The sequence below is a fragment of the Pleurodeles waltl genome, chromosome 1_2 (assembly GCF_031143425.1).
Source record: "Pleurodeles waltl isolate 20211129_DDA chromosome 1_2, aPleWal1.hap1.20221129, whole genome shotgun sequence".
Lineage (NCBI taxonomy): Eukaryota > Metazoa > Chordata > Amphibia > Caudata > Salamandridae > Pleurodeles > Pleurodeles waltl.
Window position 1 is genome coordinate 797,596,436 of NC_090437.1, and position 17,996 is coordinate 797,614,431.

Consider the following 17,996-nt stretch of genomic DNA (forward strand, 5'->3'; position numbering starts at 1 on the left):
CCACCCCCATGCTCTGTCTCTCTCTTTCGCTGGCGTGCTTGGTCTTTGGTCATGCTTCGTTTCCCCTCCACTGTCCACTCCCTGTTGATTAATGATCCCATCAGCAACATTGCTGCCCCTACCTCTACAGACCTATTTTTTAAATTATTTTTTTACCTTTATTGTGCTAAAAAAGAACGTTGTGCTACTTTTCTTTTAAACATATTGATCCATTTCTGATTGGTAAATAAAAAATGTCGTGCTTGCATTTTACGCATGCATCATGACATATGCACACACCATGATGCGGCCGCATAGAGCTTTTATTTTTTCTTTTGTTGGAGCCATGCCCTTCTCAGGTGCTTCATCCTGTGTCAGAGTATCTTAGCTCATCTTATTTTGCTGCTGTTAAACAGGAGTCTCACTTCTCGCTGCTTCTCGGATGCAAGGAAAAAGGCATCCATTCGCCCTCTTTTTAAAGAAACCCACACTTGAGCCCCTTGAGGTGAAGAACTATAGGCCAGTGTCGTCCCTTCCCCTACCTGCCAAAATACTCAAAAACGCCATGAATCAAGAGACTATTACTTTTCGCGAAACCACTAACCTTCTTGACCCGGCACAGCATGGGTTTAGACCCAACCATTGTACAGATTCTGCCCTAGTGGCAGTCACTGAAGAGATCAGAGCCATCATAGAGAGAGGTGGCAATGCGGCCTCGATGGTGTTGGATCTGTCGGCTGCATTTGACATGGTTGACCATTTTCTTTTGTTCAACCGTCTTGAAAGGACTGGCATTAAAGGCATGGCCCTAAAACTGATCAGGTCTTTCAATAGAGAGCAAGTGGTGTCCCTTAGAGGACGTAACTACTGCCTCCTTTACACTTCCTTGCGGGGCCCCTGAGGGATCTTCCGTAAGTCCAACCCTGTTTAATCCATACATCACTGCTCTGATTTAACTTATTCAATCATGCAGGTTTTCAGTATTCACATATGCCGACGACACCCAAATAGTGGTGTTAGTCTCTTCTGAACCTGAAAAAATGGGCAAACAATTTAACATCTGTAAGGCTAGCATCACAGACTGGATGTAGAAGAATTACTTAAAGCTAAATTCGGGAAAAAACGAGGTGCTGCTGTTTGACAGTAACACCTCCTAATGGAACGCCACCTGGTGGCCACTTATTCTTGGGCCCTTCCACTGCCAGACCAGAAAGCAAGAAATGTGGGGGTCATCTTTTACCAAATTAGCATTACTGGACCACACTAAACTGGTAACATCCTCTTGATTTTTCACTAAGAATATTTTTTTTAAATCCTTCCCTTCCTCCCGATTGAGTTGAGGAAAACAGTCAATATAGCCTTAGTAATTTCAAAATTAGACTACTGCAATGTTTTATATATAGGCTCTCAAAATCGTCTTCTAAACAAATTGCAGACGCTTCAAAATGCAGCAGCCATAGCGTTGAGGAACTCCCCAAAATTCTGTTCAGCCTCCCAAGCTATCAAGAAATTGCACTGGCTTTCTATTGGGGGCAAATTAAGTTCAAGGCCTTGTGCTGGACTCATAAGACCTTGAATCAGGTAGGCCCTCTCTTTCTTCAAGATATTTATAAATGGTACTCCCCTATTTGAACCCTACGGTTTAGCACTGCCGGGCAGGTGATCATTTCAAGAATCAAAAAAAAGCACAATGGGGAGGAAGGAGTTTCTCTTACTCCACATTCATATGGTGGAACTTATTGCCCGACCATCTTTGAGCTTGGCCTAATCTCCTAAAATGTAGGAATCTAAAAATGTGTTTGTTTTTTTACTCCTCTATCCAAGTTCCCCCCTTTGCCTTTGCATTGTTTCTGTCATAACTGACACTAGCCCCAAGATGCCGACTGGTATTCATGTGCTTTACAAAACTATTAACATTAACATTCCTGCTGTAGAGCATGAGCAAACTGCACTGGTAGAGCCTATAGGTCTATAAGGTGAAACTGATTGGCTTCGCCAATGCTTGTTGTTAACATTAAACCGGACTGTGCCCAAATTTTGTCTCCAGCTATGCAATCGCTGGCAATCGAACACCACAAAACATTTGTTAGACACAAATAAACAACACCCATCAGTAAAGCACAGCCCGCAATCACCTATATTCAGTAGAATGAGCAGATCCTCGTTAATATTCCAAACATTCTGGACAAGATAGTGCTTAGTAATCAACAGCTGTATGCACCTGGGTCTCCCGTCCCACCCTCAAACCACAGCGATGCTTACCTCCACGTAGGAAATGGGGAATATTCCAATTTTATCGCCCAGCATGCCTTCGGCCCAGTTTTCATCCACCCGGCGAATAACTGTTAGAATGTCATCCTGCGGAAACAACACCAGATAATTACAACACAGGAAGAAGTGATGTATGAAGAGGCATGTTAAAGAAAACAAGTGATCATTGTTATACATGCAGGCAAACTAAGCCTTCTCTCTTTAACTGGCATTATAACCACCCTGTGGCTGCAGCAAAAATAATGGCCACATTTTCTGCCCCACCTTTTGAAAAAATAATGCAATAAATTAAGGATTCCCTCAAAATACATTCAAAGTACAATCTTGTAGCTTCTAGATTAACCTATCCTCAACTGTCTTTGCTGTGCACCCTTTACAGTAGTATCCAACGTCATTTCTTCTTGCTCCTAGCTAAGGGGGTAGACTCCCTTGCCACACAATTTAGGCCTGAAAGAGAAAGGATACCCTTTGGTCTAATCTATCACACCCGGCAGGTGGCACAGCCTATAGAAGGAGAAAGAGGAGGAGAAAAAAGACTGATACTATTATTATAATAATCAGAATGATTCATAATAGAAGTACTAAATGCCGTTAAAGGTATGGTTGAAATATGGGGGGCGTGGCCAACTGAAGGAGATGGCGCACGCTTAATCTCCTCGCTCCGGAGGGGCCGCTTTACCTTATACCTGTAAGCGTGCCATCTCCGGGCGGGTCAACGCCAAAAGACTGCTCCTGACCTGGGGGCGGAACCTGGATGCGGCTGGGTTCCCCGCTTTTGATCCGGGACGTGCGGAGGAGCGGGTTCGGCTCGCTGGCTCCGGAGCGGACCTGCGGCCTTTCATCCCGCGGTGAGCCGGGGCCTCGGGTAGGGCCGAGCGTTGCGGCCGAGCGAGTGCGACCGGCCTGGGCCGGTGAGGCGATCCCGCCTGGTGGGGCCCTGGCGCGGCGGACCGGACGCCGGGAACCCCCTTTGCGAAGAAGTGGAGGCGGAGCTGAGCCGCACCCGGTCCCGGGTGAAGCAGCGTGAGATGGAAGCCCCCGGAGGAGGGGGCTCGGAGCCGCCATCTTGCCGGGAGGGCGACCGGAGCTCGGGGGACGCTCCCGCGGGAGCGCAGAGACGACACTGAGCGGCAGGAGGCCCCCTAATGAGACACCACCCCGGGGGCAAGTAAATCACAGGAAAAAAAAAAAAAAAAACACGTGAAAGACCTCTCCCGAAAAAAAATAAAAAGAAGACAGGGGGGGAAAAAAAAGAAAAAAAAGAAGAAAAAAAAGGGTAATTGAGGAGTGGCAGGATCCAAAAAGAAAAGAAAATAATAAAGAAAATAGACGCCGCCCTAAGCAGAGAGAGCGAGTGGCCCTGTGGCTAGAGCCCGCTGGGGGCGATTGCCGGAGTAGCCGAAAACAGAGCCCAACAAAGTACAGAAGGGGTGGACAAACAGGCCCTCTCTGATGCCCATCCGGAGACCGAGACCGGGTCTGCGCCTGCCGGGGCGCGAGATCACAGTGGAAAGAGGGCCAGTGAAGAGACTCGGGCCTACACCTTGGGGGTGCGATCTTCCCCACACGGCTTGGCCGATGCCCCCCAGAGCCCGTCACAAGAAGAAGGTCATGGACATGGCGCCCCCTCCAGCACGCAAAGAAATGGAAGAGCAGACCAACCCACAAACTAACGTACAGGAAACCCTGGACAGAATACTGGGGGCGATTGCAGACACAAAGACAACACTACAACACGAAATCAGCCAAGTAGCAGTGGAAGTAGGCCTCCTAAGAGCAGAACACCACAAACTGGCGGATAGAGTCAAGGAAACGGAATCCACATTGGCAATAGTTGAACCGAAACAGAAGGATCTAGCGGCTGAGGTGACTTCCCTGGCTACTAGATTAACACAACTAGAACGAAGGGTTGAGGACGCGGAGGGCAGAAACAGAAGGAACAACGTGCGCGTGGTGGGCCTTCCAGAGGGAGTCGAGGGAACTAACATGGTGAACTTCTTGGAGAATTGGTTTAGTACAACGGTGGCACCGGGATGCCTAACGCCCTTTTACACGCTGGAGCGAGCGCACCGAATGCCGTCGAGGCCTCTAGCCCCCGGTAAGCCTCCTCGTGTGGTAATTGCCAAATTGCTGCACTACAAAGACAGAGACACTCTCATACAGAAGGCCAGAGAGATGGGCCCGTTTAAGATAGCGAATGGGGAGGTGACGCTATACCCGGACTACACTTTGGATGTTCAGAACAAGCGAACCTCATTCCTAGCAGTCAAAAGGGCCCTCAGAGACGAAGGGATTCAATATTCATTGCTATATCCGGCCAGACTGAGAGTGATACTGGAGGGGAAAACCACTTTCCTCCAAACACCGGAGGAAGCATGGGAATGGCTCGAGAAACAAGGACTCCAAGTGGGGCGACCCAATGGTGAGAACACATCTGCGGGCAGGGCTCGCCGAGCTCCAAGGGCGCGAAAACCCGGGATCCGACCGAAGCTGGCGCCAACACAAATGCAAAAGGAAAAAGATAAGAGGGCGGCTCTGGAGGCGGCAGCCCGGGTTGGTGGTGGAGCCTCCCCTCCGGAGGGCTCAGGAGAGGATTCAGACGGTACAATGGTGTCTTCAGCTGGAGACTCGACCTGCTCGACACGTGCTCCCAGGGTGATGCCGCGGTCCGCTGATGAGCTTGGATAAACATTGCAAGAGTTGACCTGGCGATGCGACACAACAGAAGAATATGAGGCCCCTCCGGACCTGACCGCCCCCCGAACCAGTAACTCGCTGGTCTAAGCTAGCCTGGCGAGAACTGTAGCTATATGTTTAAATAAGTTGCACTGTTGCGTGATTTTCTGGGCCACCTGCAGGTTGGTAGGCGCCCTGGGGTGGGGGAGTTGGGTTTTGCAGTTATTAGTTAACTTGGCTAAGTGGGTGGCGATATACGATAACAGTAAAGATCTGAACATGGGTAGGAATAGAGCTCTACTCTGGGGGCGTCAGGGACACTATTATCAAATTAAATTATTAACATGGCAAACTATAATCTTTTAACATGGAATGTTAGGGGGATGAGCACTCCAACCAAAAGACACAGAATCCTCTCCTACTTGAAGAGAAGAGGGGTGCAGGTGGCAATGCTACAAGAAACCCACTTAATAGCTGGAGAGGTTGAGAAACTGAGACGCAGATGGAGGGGACAGGTGTTTGCCACAGTGTATTCAGCATATGCGAGGGGAGCATTGATATGGGTCAGAGCTGGGGTCCCACTGATAATAGACTCAACTGACATAGATCAAGAGGGCAGATTTGTGGTGATAGAAGGGAGACTACACGGTATCTCTGTTGTTATGAGTTGTATTTATGCTCCCAATCAGGACCAAGTCCCTTTCCTGACCAAATTATCAAGCCACCTCACCCGCCAAAGCACAGGAGAATTAATAGTGGGAGGGGACTTCAATGCAGTATTGGACATTAACAAGGACAGATCGACCCCGCCACTGCAGGGTGCAGGGTCCACTAGAATAGCCAAAAAGCTCTGCGAATGGCTGGACTCCTGGGGGCTAGTGGATGTCTGGCGGGAACAACACCCAACAGACAGTGACTATTCTTATTATTCAGGCCTCCACAGGCTGCACACTAGAATTGACAGAATGACATGCACTGCGGGACTTGCGCGTTATGTAACCCACTCAGAGTATCTTGGCCGCACACTATCAGACCATAACCCCTTGCTGATTACATTGAGTATTATAGAGGACAGACCCCCAATTCCATCGTGGAGACTGTCCCCCACTGCATTGGAGGATCAGCCGTACTGAGAGGCCCTTCGATGCCATTTGACAGAACATATCAAAATTAACAGTGGATCCGCCACATCCAGAGCCACAGAATGGGAAACGCTTAAGGTGGTAACGAGAGGATTCTGCCTGGGTCAATCAGTGGGGGTGAAACGCACACTTGAAAGGGAATTGACCTCTTTAGAGAAGAAAATACACGAATGGGAAGTGAGACAAGATGTTAGAGCCCAAGAGAATGAGGAATATAAGCGGGCCCGTAGAGAGCATTCCCAGATCGAGTCACAACTTAGGTGCCACAACACACAAAAATACCTGGCATCAGTGCAATCAGAGGAGGGTAGATCGGGAAGGCTTCTAGCTTGGCTGGTACGCCCAAGCGGAGGGGGAGAGCCCATCACAAGTGTACAAGACAAAAAGGGAATATGCAGGCGAAGCCCAGGCCCAATCAACGAAGCTTTTAAGGGATACTACATGCACTTGTATAGGAAACCCCATGACCTGGGGGTGGAGGCCTTCCGAGACTCCCTACAGAGAATCGCTCTCCCGGCCTTGGACCAAGCGGGGAGGGATAGCCTGGGGGGACCTGTAACAGTGGAGGAGATAAGTGAGGCTATATTGCAGTTGGCTCCTGGAAAGACTCCCGGTACCGATGGCCTTCCAATGGACTTTTACAAAAAATATAGGACATTGTTAGTGCCCCAACTGGCTGAGGTATACGCGGAGGCGTTGCACCGAGGAGAGTTACCGGGCACATTACGTGAGGCTTTGGTGATACCACTACCTAAAACAAAAAACAGGGAAGCGCCGGTGACCGACTTCCGCCCATTGTCAATGCTGAATAGTGACTTTAAGATCCTCAGTAAGATCATGGCTAACAGACTGATCCCCCTAATGACAACACTAAAGGACACAGATCAGAATGGTTTCGTCCCTGGTCGCAGCACGTCGTTGAACCTGAGGAGGGTCTTTGCCATCTTACACATGCCAGCAACAGAAAAACCTCCGACAGGGGTTTTATTAGCAGTGGACTTCGAAAAGGCCTTTGACTCGATCAGGTGGGACTACCTTAGGGCTGTGATGCTAAAGATGGGACTAGGTGAAAGCTGGGTGAAGTGGGTGGACCTACTGTACTCCTCCCCAATGGCTAGGGTGAAGACGGGCAGAACGATATCCGACACATATCCGGTGTATCGAGGAACCAGACAGGGATGTCCTCTATCACCGCTGCTATTTGCCCTGGCAATTGAACCTCTAGCGGCCCAAATACGACAGGAAGGAATCGGTAGAGGAATTAACTGGGGTCCTAGCGAGCATATTATTTCCCTATACGCGGACGATATTCTGGTGTATTTGAGAGACGGAACCAGTGGCCTCCCGTGGGTTTTAAAGATCCTGGAGAGCTATGGGGAACTGTCGGGACTTCATCTTAACCGCGGCAAAAATTTGTCTTCCCCATACTACCAAACATAGAGCGCCCTGAAACATGTCCGAAAGATATGAACTGGGCCCCGCGGACTTTCAAATATCTAGGGATCCAAATATTTCATGAGCTGGCCGATCTTCGTGACGGCAACCTGGGTGGGGCGCTCCGGTCCCTGCGCGCCTCAGTTGGGTTTTGGCGGTCGCTGAAACTAACAACAATGGCCAGAGTGGCGTTGTCTAAGATGGTGATGCTGCCCCGCCTCCTCTACTTTTTTGCTAATCTACCGTTATGGGTCCCCCCTGCATGGTTCCGTGAATTAAACACCCTACTTCGGGAATTAATATGGGATGAGGGCCGGAGACGCACAGCATTGACTACTATGTGCAGACCGATGCGAGCGGGTGGATTAGGGGCTCCTGACTTTGAGGCATATTACTTGGCATCCCAGCTGCAGTGGGTGGCAGGCTGGATGGTGGGTAGGGGGCAGTTGGACCTAATTAACCCCCACGGTTCGATGGACATAGATCGAATAATAGCACGCATGATAGAGAAGAAGCTGTCCCCCTTCGGAGACAACCTAATGACTAACACCGCGAAGATGTGCTGGAAAAGATGTGCGAATAGGACTGGAGTTGGTCCACCCTACTCACCGGCGATACCGATTCCGGTGTTGCTCGTGGAACCGAAGGGAACCGGATCTGGGGGCCGGGGATTGGGCCCATGGAGGGATGCAGGAGTATTGACGGTGGGGGAGCTCTTCAGGGAAGGTACAATACAGAGTTTCGGCGAATTGGTAGGGAAGGGGTCCCTCAGGGTCAATTTTTGATGTACAGGAGGCTGGTGCACACTCTGAAAGGCCAGTGGGATACGATTAATGCAGAGCCAGGGACTCACGGAGTGTTGCACCTCCTGCTGACTTCGGGAGAAGAATCCCACTTAATTACGAAAATATATCGAGCCCAGTTAGAAGCTGCATTGGATCCCCTGCACTCACTCAGGGAGAAGTGGGAGAAAACAATCGGACATATGCTATCTGAGGCAGAATGGAACAGAGCTCTGGCTTATCCTCGGAGGACATCGCGTAACACCCGGCTGCAATATATCCAATATAACTACCTGCATAGAACTTATCTTACCCCTCACCGACTGTTCCGAATATATGGGGGAACCCCCAAGATATGCCCCAGATGTGGTGAGGGCGAGGCAGACTTTGACCACATGATGTGGAAATGCACAGTGTTACAAATGGGCTGGAGAGCAGTGATGGAGAGCATGTCAAGATTATATGACACGGAACTGCCGTTCGCCCCCGATGTATGTCTGTTGGGCCTAAAGACGGATATCCAACTAGGGAAGATTGGGAGTCGCTTCCTGGATCTCGCCCTGGCCCTCTACAAAAGATTAATTATGAGGGGTTGGAAAGCTACTACCCCTCCCTCACTTGTTGAATGGAAAAATGACGTCAAGAGGTGGGCCGGGGCGGAATTGCAGGTCTTAAAAACTGAAGAAGCAAAGGGTATCCGACAGACTCCCGTGGCCCCAGGGTGGGAAGAACTACTGATGAGCTGGGATAGCACAGGGGAAGAACCATTAAATCCTAATACAGCTCAAACAGAAACGGAAACCTAAACAGATACTGTAAGGAGATAAGGAATAAACCCAGGTACACCGCTGGTGAGGGTGAGAAAGAATAACAATGAAATAGCTAACAGAGAACACTGACAGCTCATAATAAACCACAAGGTGCAGAGTGGAGTGGAGTACAATCATCCACAAGGAGTAATAGGAAAACGCATACAGCAGATGATTATCCCTCCAGATACAGCCCCCTAAGGGATCGATCCTCACTACCTAACACTAAAACCACCCACAAAAAGCCATTAAGTATGTACATAGTTATGTTAAAGTTGAAGCTGCTATGTGAACATGTAAGACAAATGGGTAACAAAGAGACAAGGAAATAGATACTTAAGGAAACAAATATAGAACCCTAGAGCTAACAGGCAACAGAAATCAGATATAGACCTAGATGTGAGTTAAAACACAACATAAGTCATCTGTGAACACATGCAAAGTAAAGTATCCTTTTAAATGGTGTGAATAACTTGGATTATATGTTCCCATAAATGTAACTGTGAAAAGTAAACAGCGACCTATTAATTAATAAAAATATATTCAAAAAAAAAAAAAAAGCAACACCTTCCTCTCCCTTAAAATAACATTGAAGTTAGTTTATTACATTCAATAGGTGATAATTTCTAAATGGAAGCAAGTATCTAATTCATGTTTGGTGTCTTTAAAATTGCAAAGAAATCGCCGCTCATGGTAAAATCGGATTTTAAATAACAATTTTGAAAATGCAAAAAAAAAAAAAAAAAAAAAAAAAGGTATGGTTGAAATATTATGAAAGGCAATCTAATGAATATTTCCAACAATTTATTTGCAGGTGAAAAATATGTTTTTGGGCCAAACCTAGGCTACTGGACACATTCAGGCACCAGAGGAAATGGTGAACAGCAGACATGCAATCTGTACTAGCTTGACTACTTACCTCATTAAAAAAAAAAAAAAAATCCACAGTTTAATTTATGTTCTGAAATGGTCATAGAGACCGATTGCTATTTACTAGCTTGTTCAGACACAACTCGGTTTCCCAGTGTCCTCGCATTCCTTTAATCCCCTCTTAGTCACGTTTCTTTCGAGGATTAGGTAACCAGACTACAGTATGACCAATTACAGTCACCCAATCACATGTGGTTGTACCTTCGCCTGATGCTTTTATGATTTTTTTTTTTTAAGGAAAGGAAATACATCTTAATTCTCCCTGCTAGCGGACCTATAGTGTGATAATTAAATACGAAAGTGATTATTACAGTTTTTTTCTATCCGAAATTTTCGCAGTAATTTTACATCATTTTAATAGTGTATATAATATGTTGTGCACTTCTGCATGATAACTCGGAGACCTGACAATAACTAAATCTGAAAATGGCGAACACTAGAAATATTGTATAAAAATATTTATTTATGAGCCCTGTAACTTCCACACAAGTATCAATCGTTTTCACAGACCTAAATATTCATCTAGCAATTGCAAAGCCAATAAGACTGCCTTTGCCAATAATTTGTGCCATTGATTTACCAATGCTGATGTTTTTAGAAGGTGGTAATACTGGCAAAGCCAACAGCAGTAACTCACCATTTTAGAAGTATAGAAAACATTTGCCTCTATACTTTAAGATGGCTGCCATGTTGCGTCAAGCAACAGGATAACAAATGTAATTGTGTTGCGTGATGCAACGTGGAGGCATTCTTAACAGTATAGAAGGTATAAAAGTAAAGCTCTTTCTATATTGTTTAGATAACTGCTGTGTTGCAAGGTCACATTGTGTTCACAACACAGAAACAATGTTGAAAGTATATATAACAATATTTTCTATACTTTAGGCATAGCAATCAATCAATCAATCAATTATTTGTTAAGCGCGCTACTTACCCGATAGGGTCTCAAGGTGCTCTTGTGCGTGCTACTGCTCAAATAGCCAGGTCTTGAGGCGTTTCCTGAAGGTCAGGAGGTCCTGGGTCAGGTGTAGGTTGACAGGGAGGGATTTCCACTATTGGCTTTGCCAATGCAGGGATATTGTAAGAGCAATCCAATGGCAAAGCCAATTGCAGCAGCTCCCATGGAGTGGGAGAGAGGTGGCTGGGGAGGGAGTGAAAACAATGGAAAAAGTTTGCCATGCAGTGATGGCAATTGAGGGAGTTGGTGGCTTGAATGACTTGCGCACCATGATGTTCTTTAGGTTCCAAGGTTTTATCTCTTTCTGAACCTTGTCTGTAAAATCCACTAGATTGTCCCAACTCCCAGTTGCTCGAGATCATTGCTGTTTCAGCCATTTCGACAGTGGTCTCATACTTTGTCTTGCATGTGGTATTAGGGGGATGCATGAGGCCAGAATGCCCATTAGCTTCCCCATTGTACTCACTGTCCGGCTTTGACCCTTCTGGTAGAGGTGACTTTACTTTCTCATTATTTTGACTCTCTAGTTCACTGGGAAGGCCATTGACGTCTGTGAGTTTAGGGTTACTCCCAGAAAAGTCTTCAGCCTTTCTAGTGTAGTTGATGATTTTTTGAGTTTATGGAAAATGTAGGGTTGTGCAATGTGCTCATGGCCTTGCTTATGTTGTTTTTGCATTGACTGAACGTTTTGCCTTCACTGGCCAGTTGTCCAGATATAAGTACACATGTATTCCTTACTGTATGAGATGTGCTGCTAACTCTGTACTCGAGGTGCCGATTCTATTCCTAACAGTAATACCTTGAATTTGTAGGGTGTCTTGTGCACCACTAATCGGAGGACCTTTCTGTGTAATCTGCTCACTGGTATGTATAGGTACAAGTCTTTGAGAGCTATGAATGCCATATAGTCTCCCTTCTCCATAAGCAGGATGACCTCTTGCATGGTTGTCATCTAGAACTTTTGTGTTGATCTGTTGAATGCCCTTAGATCCGGTAATGGTCTTAGTGTGGAGCCTGGCCTTGGCACCAGGAAGTGACTGGAGTAAACTTCTTGGTATATTTCTCTTAGTGACACACGTTCAATAGCCACTTTGCTTGACAGGTCCTTTACCTCCTGTTGTAGGTAGTATTATAAATCCGTCTTTAATTCTTTTTTGTGGTATATTGCAAGGAGTTTTTATGAATTCTATGCAATAACTGTATCTTATATTAAGTATCCATTTCTCAGAGATGATCTTTCCTTATTCCTCCTTGAACTCTGATCCTTCCCCTTCTGGTAACTAGTGTAGGAAGGTGCTCCCTGCAGGGTCACTTGCTTGTGTGGTTTTGACCTACCCCTAACAGGGGTGCCACCTCTTCCTCATCTATGAAAAGGCTGCCTTGAGGTTCAGCTGCACTCCCACAGCGGTGGTATTGCTGCAGCAGTACTTTGAAGGCTGCATGTGTGATGTTTGGCTCAAGCCTCCCCTTGCATGTGCCCTCTTCCTTTGTGTTATGCTCCTCGAAGTGTCTCTTTGTATTACAAGGCCTCCATGGCCTTGGCAGTCTCACTATCCTTCTTCATGCACTGTAGCACTTCAACTATTTCTCCAAAGAGTCTGTTACCCATGAAAGCCATGTTTATACCTGTGGTTGTACCTGCTGTTTGAATCAAAAGATTCAAAGTCACGTATGTCTGCGCAGGGTCGTAGAGGTGCATAGTTGCTTACTGGCAGTGTCTGCTGCGTCTAATGCAAAATAGAAGCCAGTGTTAGCAATTGACTTGCCCTTCTGCAGAACACGGTTTGCCCTCTTGTTGAACTCTTCTGGTAGGTAATTCCATGAGTTATTACATTTTGTCCGACTGTTGATGGGTGTACTGGTAAGCAGGGCGTTAGAGTTCGCTACACACCACTGTGCTGCTGCCGACCTCTAGATCTTTCTCCACACCATGTCCACCCTCTTACTTTCCTTTCCAGAGAGGACCTACCGACGTCGGTTTGTTTGCTCTCTTGTAGGCCGTTGCCACTATTAGTCTGCTCGCATGCTGCCCCTGATGGAAGGAAAGGGTGTCTTGGGTGGAGAACCGGTATTTTTATCTGTGGTGGGCTCCTTGAAAGTCTGAAAATGTTTTTTATACACTAACACCTGGTCGTTCTGTTGATGCTGCACTTAGCCATGACCTTTTGATTTTATTAAAAATTGACAGACAGATGTATTTGTTGTATGGGGGCTTTCAGCCAGCCTTCTTTATCCATTGGTCTTTTGCTGTGTCATTCCCATTTTTCTTTCACCCATTATAGCATAGAGCATGGGGCAATGGGTCAGCCCACTTCAACCTTAGGCTAACTTCACTCTGAGTGTTAGTATTCTACTCTTTCACAAGAAGCAAGTCACACACAAAGATGTTTCCTTCTGTACCAGGAACTACTGGCTTTATACTATAGCAAAGTGTGATTTTGACACCAAAACAATATTTTCACTTTTAACCAACGTTTTTTTTTTTTCTAATACCATTGAGGGCCCAGCATTTTATAAAAACCATGACCAAACAAACCAAGCACTGACAAAGCCAAAAGGCTGGCTACCATACCATACCTGCTGGCTTTGCCAATGCTAGTTTCTGAATACTTAAGAGTGGCAGTTCTGAGGCACTTCCTATATTGCTGACCTGAAAGGCCCTACGACACATCTAAGGTGGCTGTGAACTTTCACAAGCTAATAAATGATCAGTCCTTGGAGTGTGTTGACTGCAGCACTAGCCCTTATACTACGATGCTGCCATATCTGGTACACAAAAACATCTCCCAGATCCTTCCCACTGCAAAAGGCTGAATCCATATTCAGAGGAAAGCTTTTTGCTCTTTCTTGACGATGGAAGTTGGAATGTCAAATTCCCAGGAAGTCAAAATATTGCACTACACTCTGTAACATTCCTAGCTAATTCAAAAAAAGTGATTCTGAAAGCCCAATTAGGAGGAGGAGACAAGATCCTGGTTCAACCAGGATACTGCAGCTACCGCTCCTCTAACACACCTGTTGAATCTCTTCACCAGAAGGAGAAGTGTTATGGTCCATACCCTGCCTTAGCTGCTGACCCCACTGAGAAATTAGCACTGTAAGGGAGATTGTGTTCTCCTGCCAACAGGAGTTTTTGTTTTCTCTTGACAGGCTATGTTAAATGCCATTTAACTTTAGGTCTCACCTGAGAGAGCGCGTGTGCTGTTTGAGACTTTTTTTTTTGTTTAACTGAAAGGGGGCTTGGAGCCCACTTTTTGTTTACAACTTGTTGGCTTCATTGTCACTCATATTTGCTGACCCCTGATTGGCCAGTGTGTATCAGTTTCACTTCCTCTTCCTATGTTTCTCCCTTCCGTGGAGCATGGACCAAGTACTGCACCATTGCTTCTTTTTGATTAGTGTCCTTCTTCGCTCATGCAGGGATTTGCTTTTCTTCTTACCCTGTTATTGTTTTGTTGCTCTTTTTTTCCCCTTCGGCATCATTGCATTCCCAATCTTGCTTGCCCTCCTCATTGCTTGCCCTCCTCATTGCTTGCTCATTCGTTGTTGCTTCCTCTCTCCCTTTCAATTTTTTGCTTTCCTATAGATTTTGCTTGCCCCATGCTCCCCCTGTCACTTGCGTGTCCCCTTTGCTGCTTACCTCACATATGCAAGAGCTTTTTACATTTAGTTTTACATTATCAATGTGTTTTTTAGCCATGTTGTACAACAGCCCAGCTACTATGCATCATGGTTGAAAGTTTTTTTAATTTTTTTAAATGTTATGACACAATGTGTTGTCTGCGCCATAGCACTTTTTTTTTTACTTTCAGCCATGCACCACTGTATAAGAATGTTAAGAAAAAAACATTGATAAAGCCATTAGATAGGAGATAGCTAATTGGTTTTGCCAATGCTTGTTATACTACACGGGTCAATGGCCACCTTTTCCATTCAGAAGTTATGGAGCAGCTTAAAATGAACCTTATTAAAGGGATGATTTTACTTTTTGTGCGTTTTAACCTTTGCACATGGAACGTGGCAAGAGGAGTCGGCATGTGAGGTGCCAGCTGTAACATCTTGTCCCATTTAGATTCATATTCTGTCCTCTTGGGAGATACTGGAAAAACAGTCCCTGTTTCAGTACCAAGGGTTCGTATTTTCTTCCATGATACATTATCTGACAGGGTAAGATGCCACATCATTTTCTAAAAACACAATGTATATTTCCAGTAACAGTAGCAATGGAAACTAGTAAACATGTACACGTGTACCTTTTACTCTAGAAGATAAATCAAGCAATATATTTAATAATGGCTTATCTACGTGGTCAGGTGAGGTTTACATATAATTTTAACCATTCCACTTGACAATCGACCTTTTTTCAACAGCTTCTCAATGTTAAACGGTCGCAAATAGCTTTATAATTTCCAAGCCATTAAAAGAAGGCCCTAAAATTGGCCCGGTCACCTCGGCTTGTATTACACTCTACGCCATATGCTCTAGTGGCAGATAACGGGTAAGTAGCATTAACTAACTCGTTGTTACTCATATTACCTACCTCATCATGATGAAAGGTTGAGCGCACCCACTGACTTCGAACCTGCCACCGTGAGGTCAAACACAGAAGCCTGCCGTGGATTCACTAGCTACTGAGCTTCCTTCACAGCTATGATATGACAGTCTTCTGCCCACAAATAGAGTAAGGGGGAACTCTCTAGCTCTGAAATGCTCAGGCCTCAAAACAGACTGAGCTAGGGTGACCAGACGTCCCGGATTTCCCCGGACAGTCCCGGTTTTTAGAGGACTGTCCCGGTGTCCCGACTCTTCTCTTAATTTTAAACAAATGTCCCGGTTTTGCCACAAAGGTCAAATCATTACATAAATGTCCCGTTTTTTTGGGACAAAGGTCAGATTATCTAGGGAAGGATACGTTAAAGACGCCTACAAAATATCACATAAAGTAATTTAACTGTTACTGTCAGGCAACACAGTCCCCTGTCTGCTCCCAGCCGAGACACGAGTGGGGAGCAGAGAGAGGTTGGTGGGGGGCGGGTTGGGGGTTCAAGGTGGGAGGTCAATCCATAACTAATTTTATATGTATAGTTTTGTAAATGTGTGCGTGTGTGTGTGTCTATATATATATGTAAGCAAACATGTATAGGCACACATTCACAAAGCTACGCGAAAAAACGGGACATGCCAGATATAAAAGTGAGTATAAAGTCGCTAGTCCTTCTTTTATGTCTGTCGTGTCCCGGTTTTTGCTCCTCAAAATCTCGTCACCCTAGACCAGAAGTCTTCAAACTGGGGGGGCCTCAAGTGATCCCAGGGGGGGCGCCAAACTCTGGCCAAAAGAAATATTATACAGATAACATGCCTTTGTTTTAAGCAGAAACATGTTATTGCAGTTTTAAAAAGGTAACAGTACTTAACTGCAATGTTTAAATAGGTATAGACCTATTTAAACATTGCCATCTTTCTAAAATAATTGTGAAAAATTCTGAGGGGGGCCCGACTGATTTTTATTTTTCAACTGGGGTGGGGCGCGGCATAAAAAAGTTTGAAGACCATTGCGCCTAGACTGAGCGCATGCCAAGCTAGCAAAGAACAAAGTACTAGGGACGTTTCCGATGACCCTCAAAAACAGAGGGCGCATGCGCGACTGGGACAGCATGAAGAATTAAACGTTTCTCCCTTTGTTCTCTTGGATTAGGAGAAGATGCCTTAAATTGCGATACCAAATGCCCCCTTGCCTTCACAGTCTCTGCCTCTTCACATTTAATGTGTTCATTCAACATGAAAGTGGAAATTCCAAATATGGCTCTTCCTCATCTGCTTTCTCAGAAACATAAAAGTCTTCAAACGGAGGCTTTCTCAGCGCAGCATCACGTCCACCGCGCCCAGCCCCGGGCACTGCTGTGTGTTCGATCTGCAGCATCCATATCTCGGCCCTGCTACCTGGCTTCGCCTTCTAGACGCCCGACGCCATCACTGCCACGTCAGCCGAGCCTCGCTTTCACCTCTACCTCTGTAGGCGTCAATCCCCACGTGTGTCTTTTCGTCTTTGCATCTGTATTACCAGGTAGAGGCTACTGTTTGGATTGTGGCGCACATGCATGTCCTACGAGCTACAGGCAGTGCTTTAAATGGGCCGGTACTGTCCGGTACTGAGTACCGGCACTTTTCTATTTTGAGCGGGAGAGTACCGGCACATCTCAAGAAAAACGTAATACTTTTAATTGGGGAGTACCGGCACTTCTCAGAAACAAGCAGGTACTCTAGCACAGAGTACCTGCACTTTATTTTTTCCATTTCAAGCACTGGCTACAGGTAAAAAAAAAAAAAAAAAACAGTTGCTCTATTTTATGGAAACACACCATTTAATTCCCGCCCACATAAAAGAGCTCGGACAACGAGGGTGGTTTTAAAATTTGAAAATGATTTTACAGAACGTTACTAGCAGGTAAGGCAGGGGCCGCAGTAGCACAGCTGAAACGGATTGGAAAAATGGGAGTGTGAGTGACGTTCTATGAGAGTGTGTGTCGGAAGATGTGTGCGAGTGTGTATAAAAGTGACACAATGTAAATATGATAGAATGAGTTGTGTGTGCGCGAGAGTGGGAATATGCGAGGCTGTGAGTATGTGCGAGGGCTCCCCTGCCTAAGTTATGCGCACCAGGGTACTGCTGGCTCCTGACATAATGGAGTGAATCCTTGCAGTATTTATGGTGCCACCGATATTATATATGTGGGTAGGGGCACGCATGACAACATACTGGCACTGTTGTACTGGAGGTAATTCTTGAGACAAAGGGTAAGTCTATGGCAATTTGTTGCTTATTCTGTGTTTCTAAATGTATTTTTAATTTTCCAGAATTTAAGAAATGGTGTGTGGCTATAAGTAGGTCTTTTTGGTGCCTCGTAGTACTTTTCAGTACCAATTCAAGGATTTAGGGGCCTATCCGTTTTTTTTCCTAATGTGGCCCGTAGGTGTACTCAGGGAGCATAGGGTTTCGGAAATATTTTCTGCCATA

At 45.8% G+C, this 17,996-nt stretch overlaps 1 protein-coding gene across 2 annotated transcripts in view; it reads right to left on the bottom strand.

Moving 5' to 3' along the window:
• SH3RF1 (SH3 domain containing ring finger 1) overlaps positions 1 to 17,996 on the bottom strand; it is a 286,988-nt gene that overhangs the window by 87,104 nt on the left and 181,888 nt on the right. For both annotated transcript variants that reach the window (XM_069244137.1, XM_069244129.1), the window contains exon 4: positions 2,242 to 2,337. In XM_069244137.1, the coding sequence (XP_069100238.1) occupies positions 2,242 to 2,337 (96 nt within the window). The remainder of the gene's footprint in view (positions 1 to 2,241; positions 2,338 to 17,996) is intronic.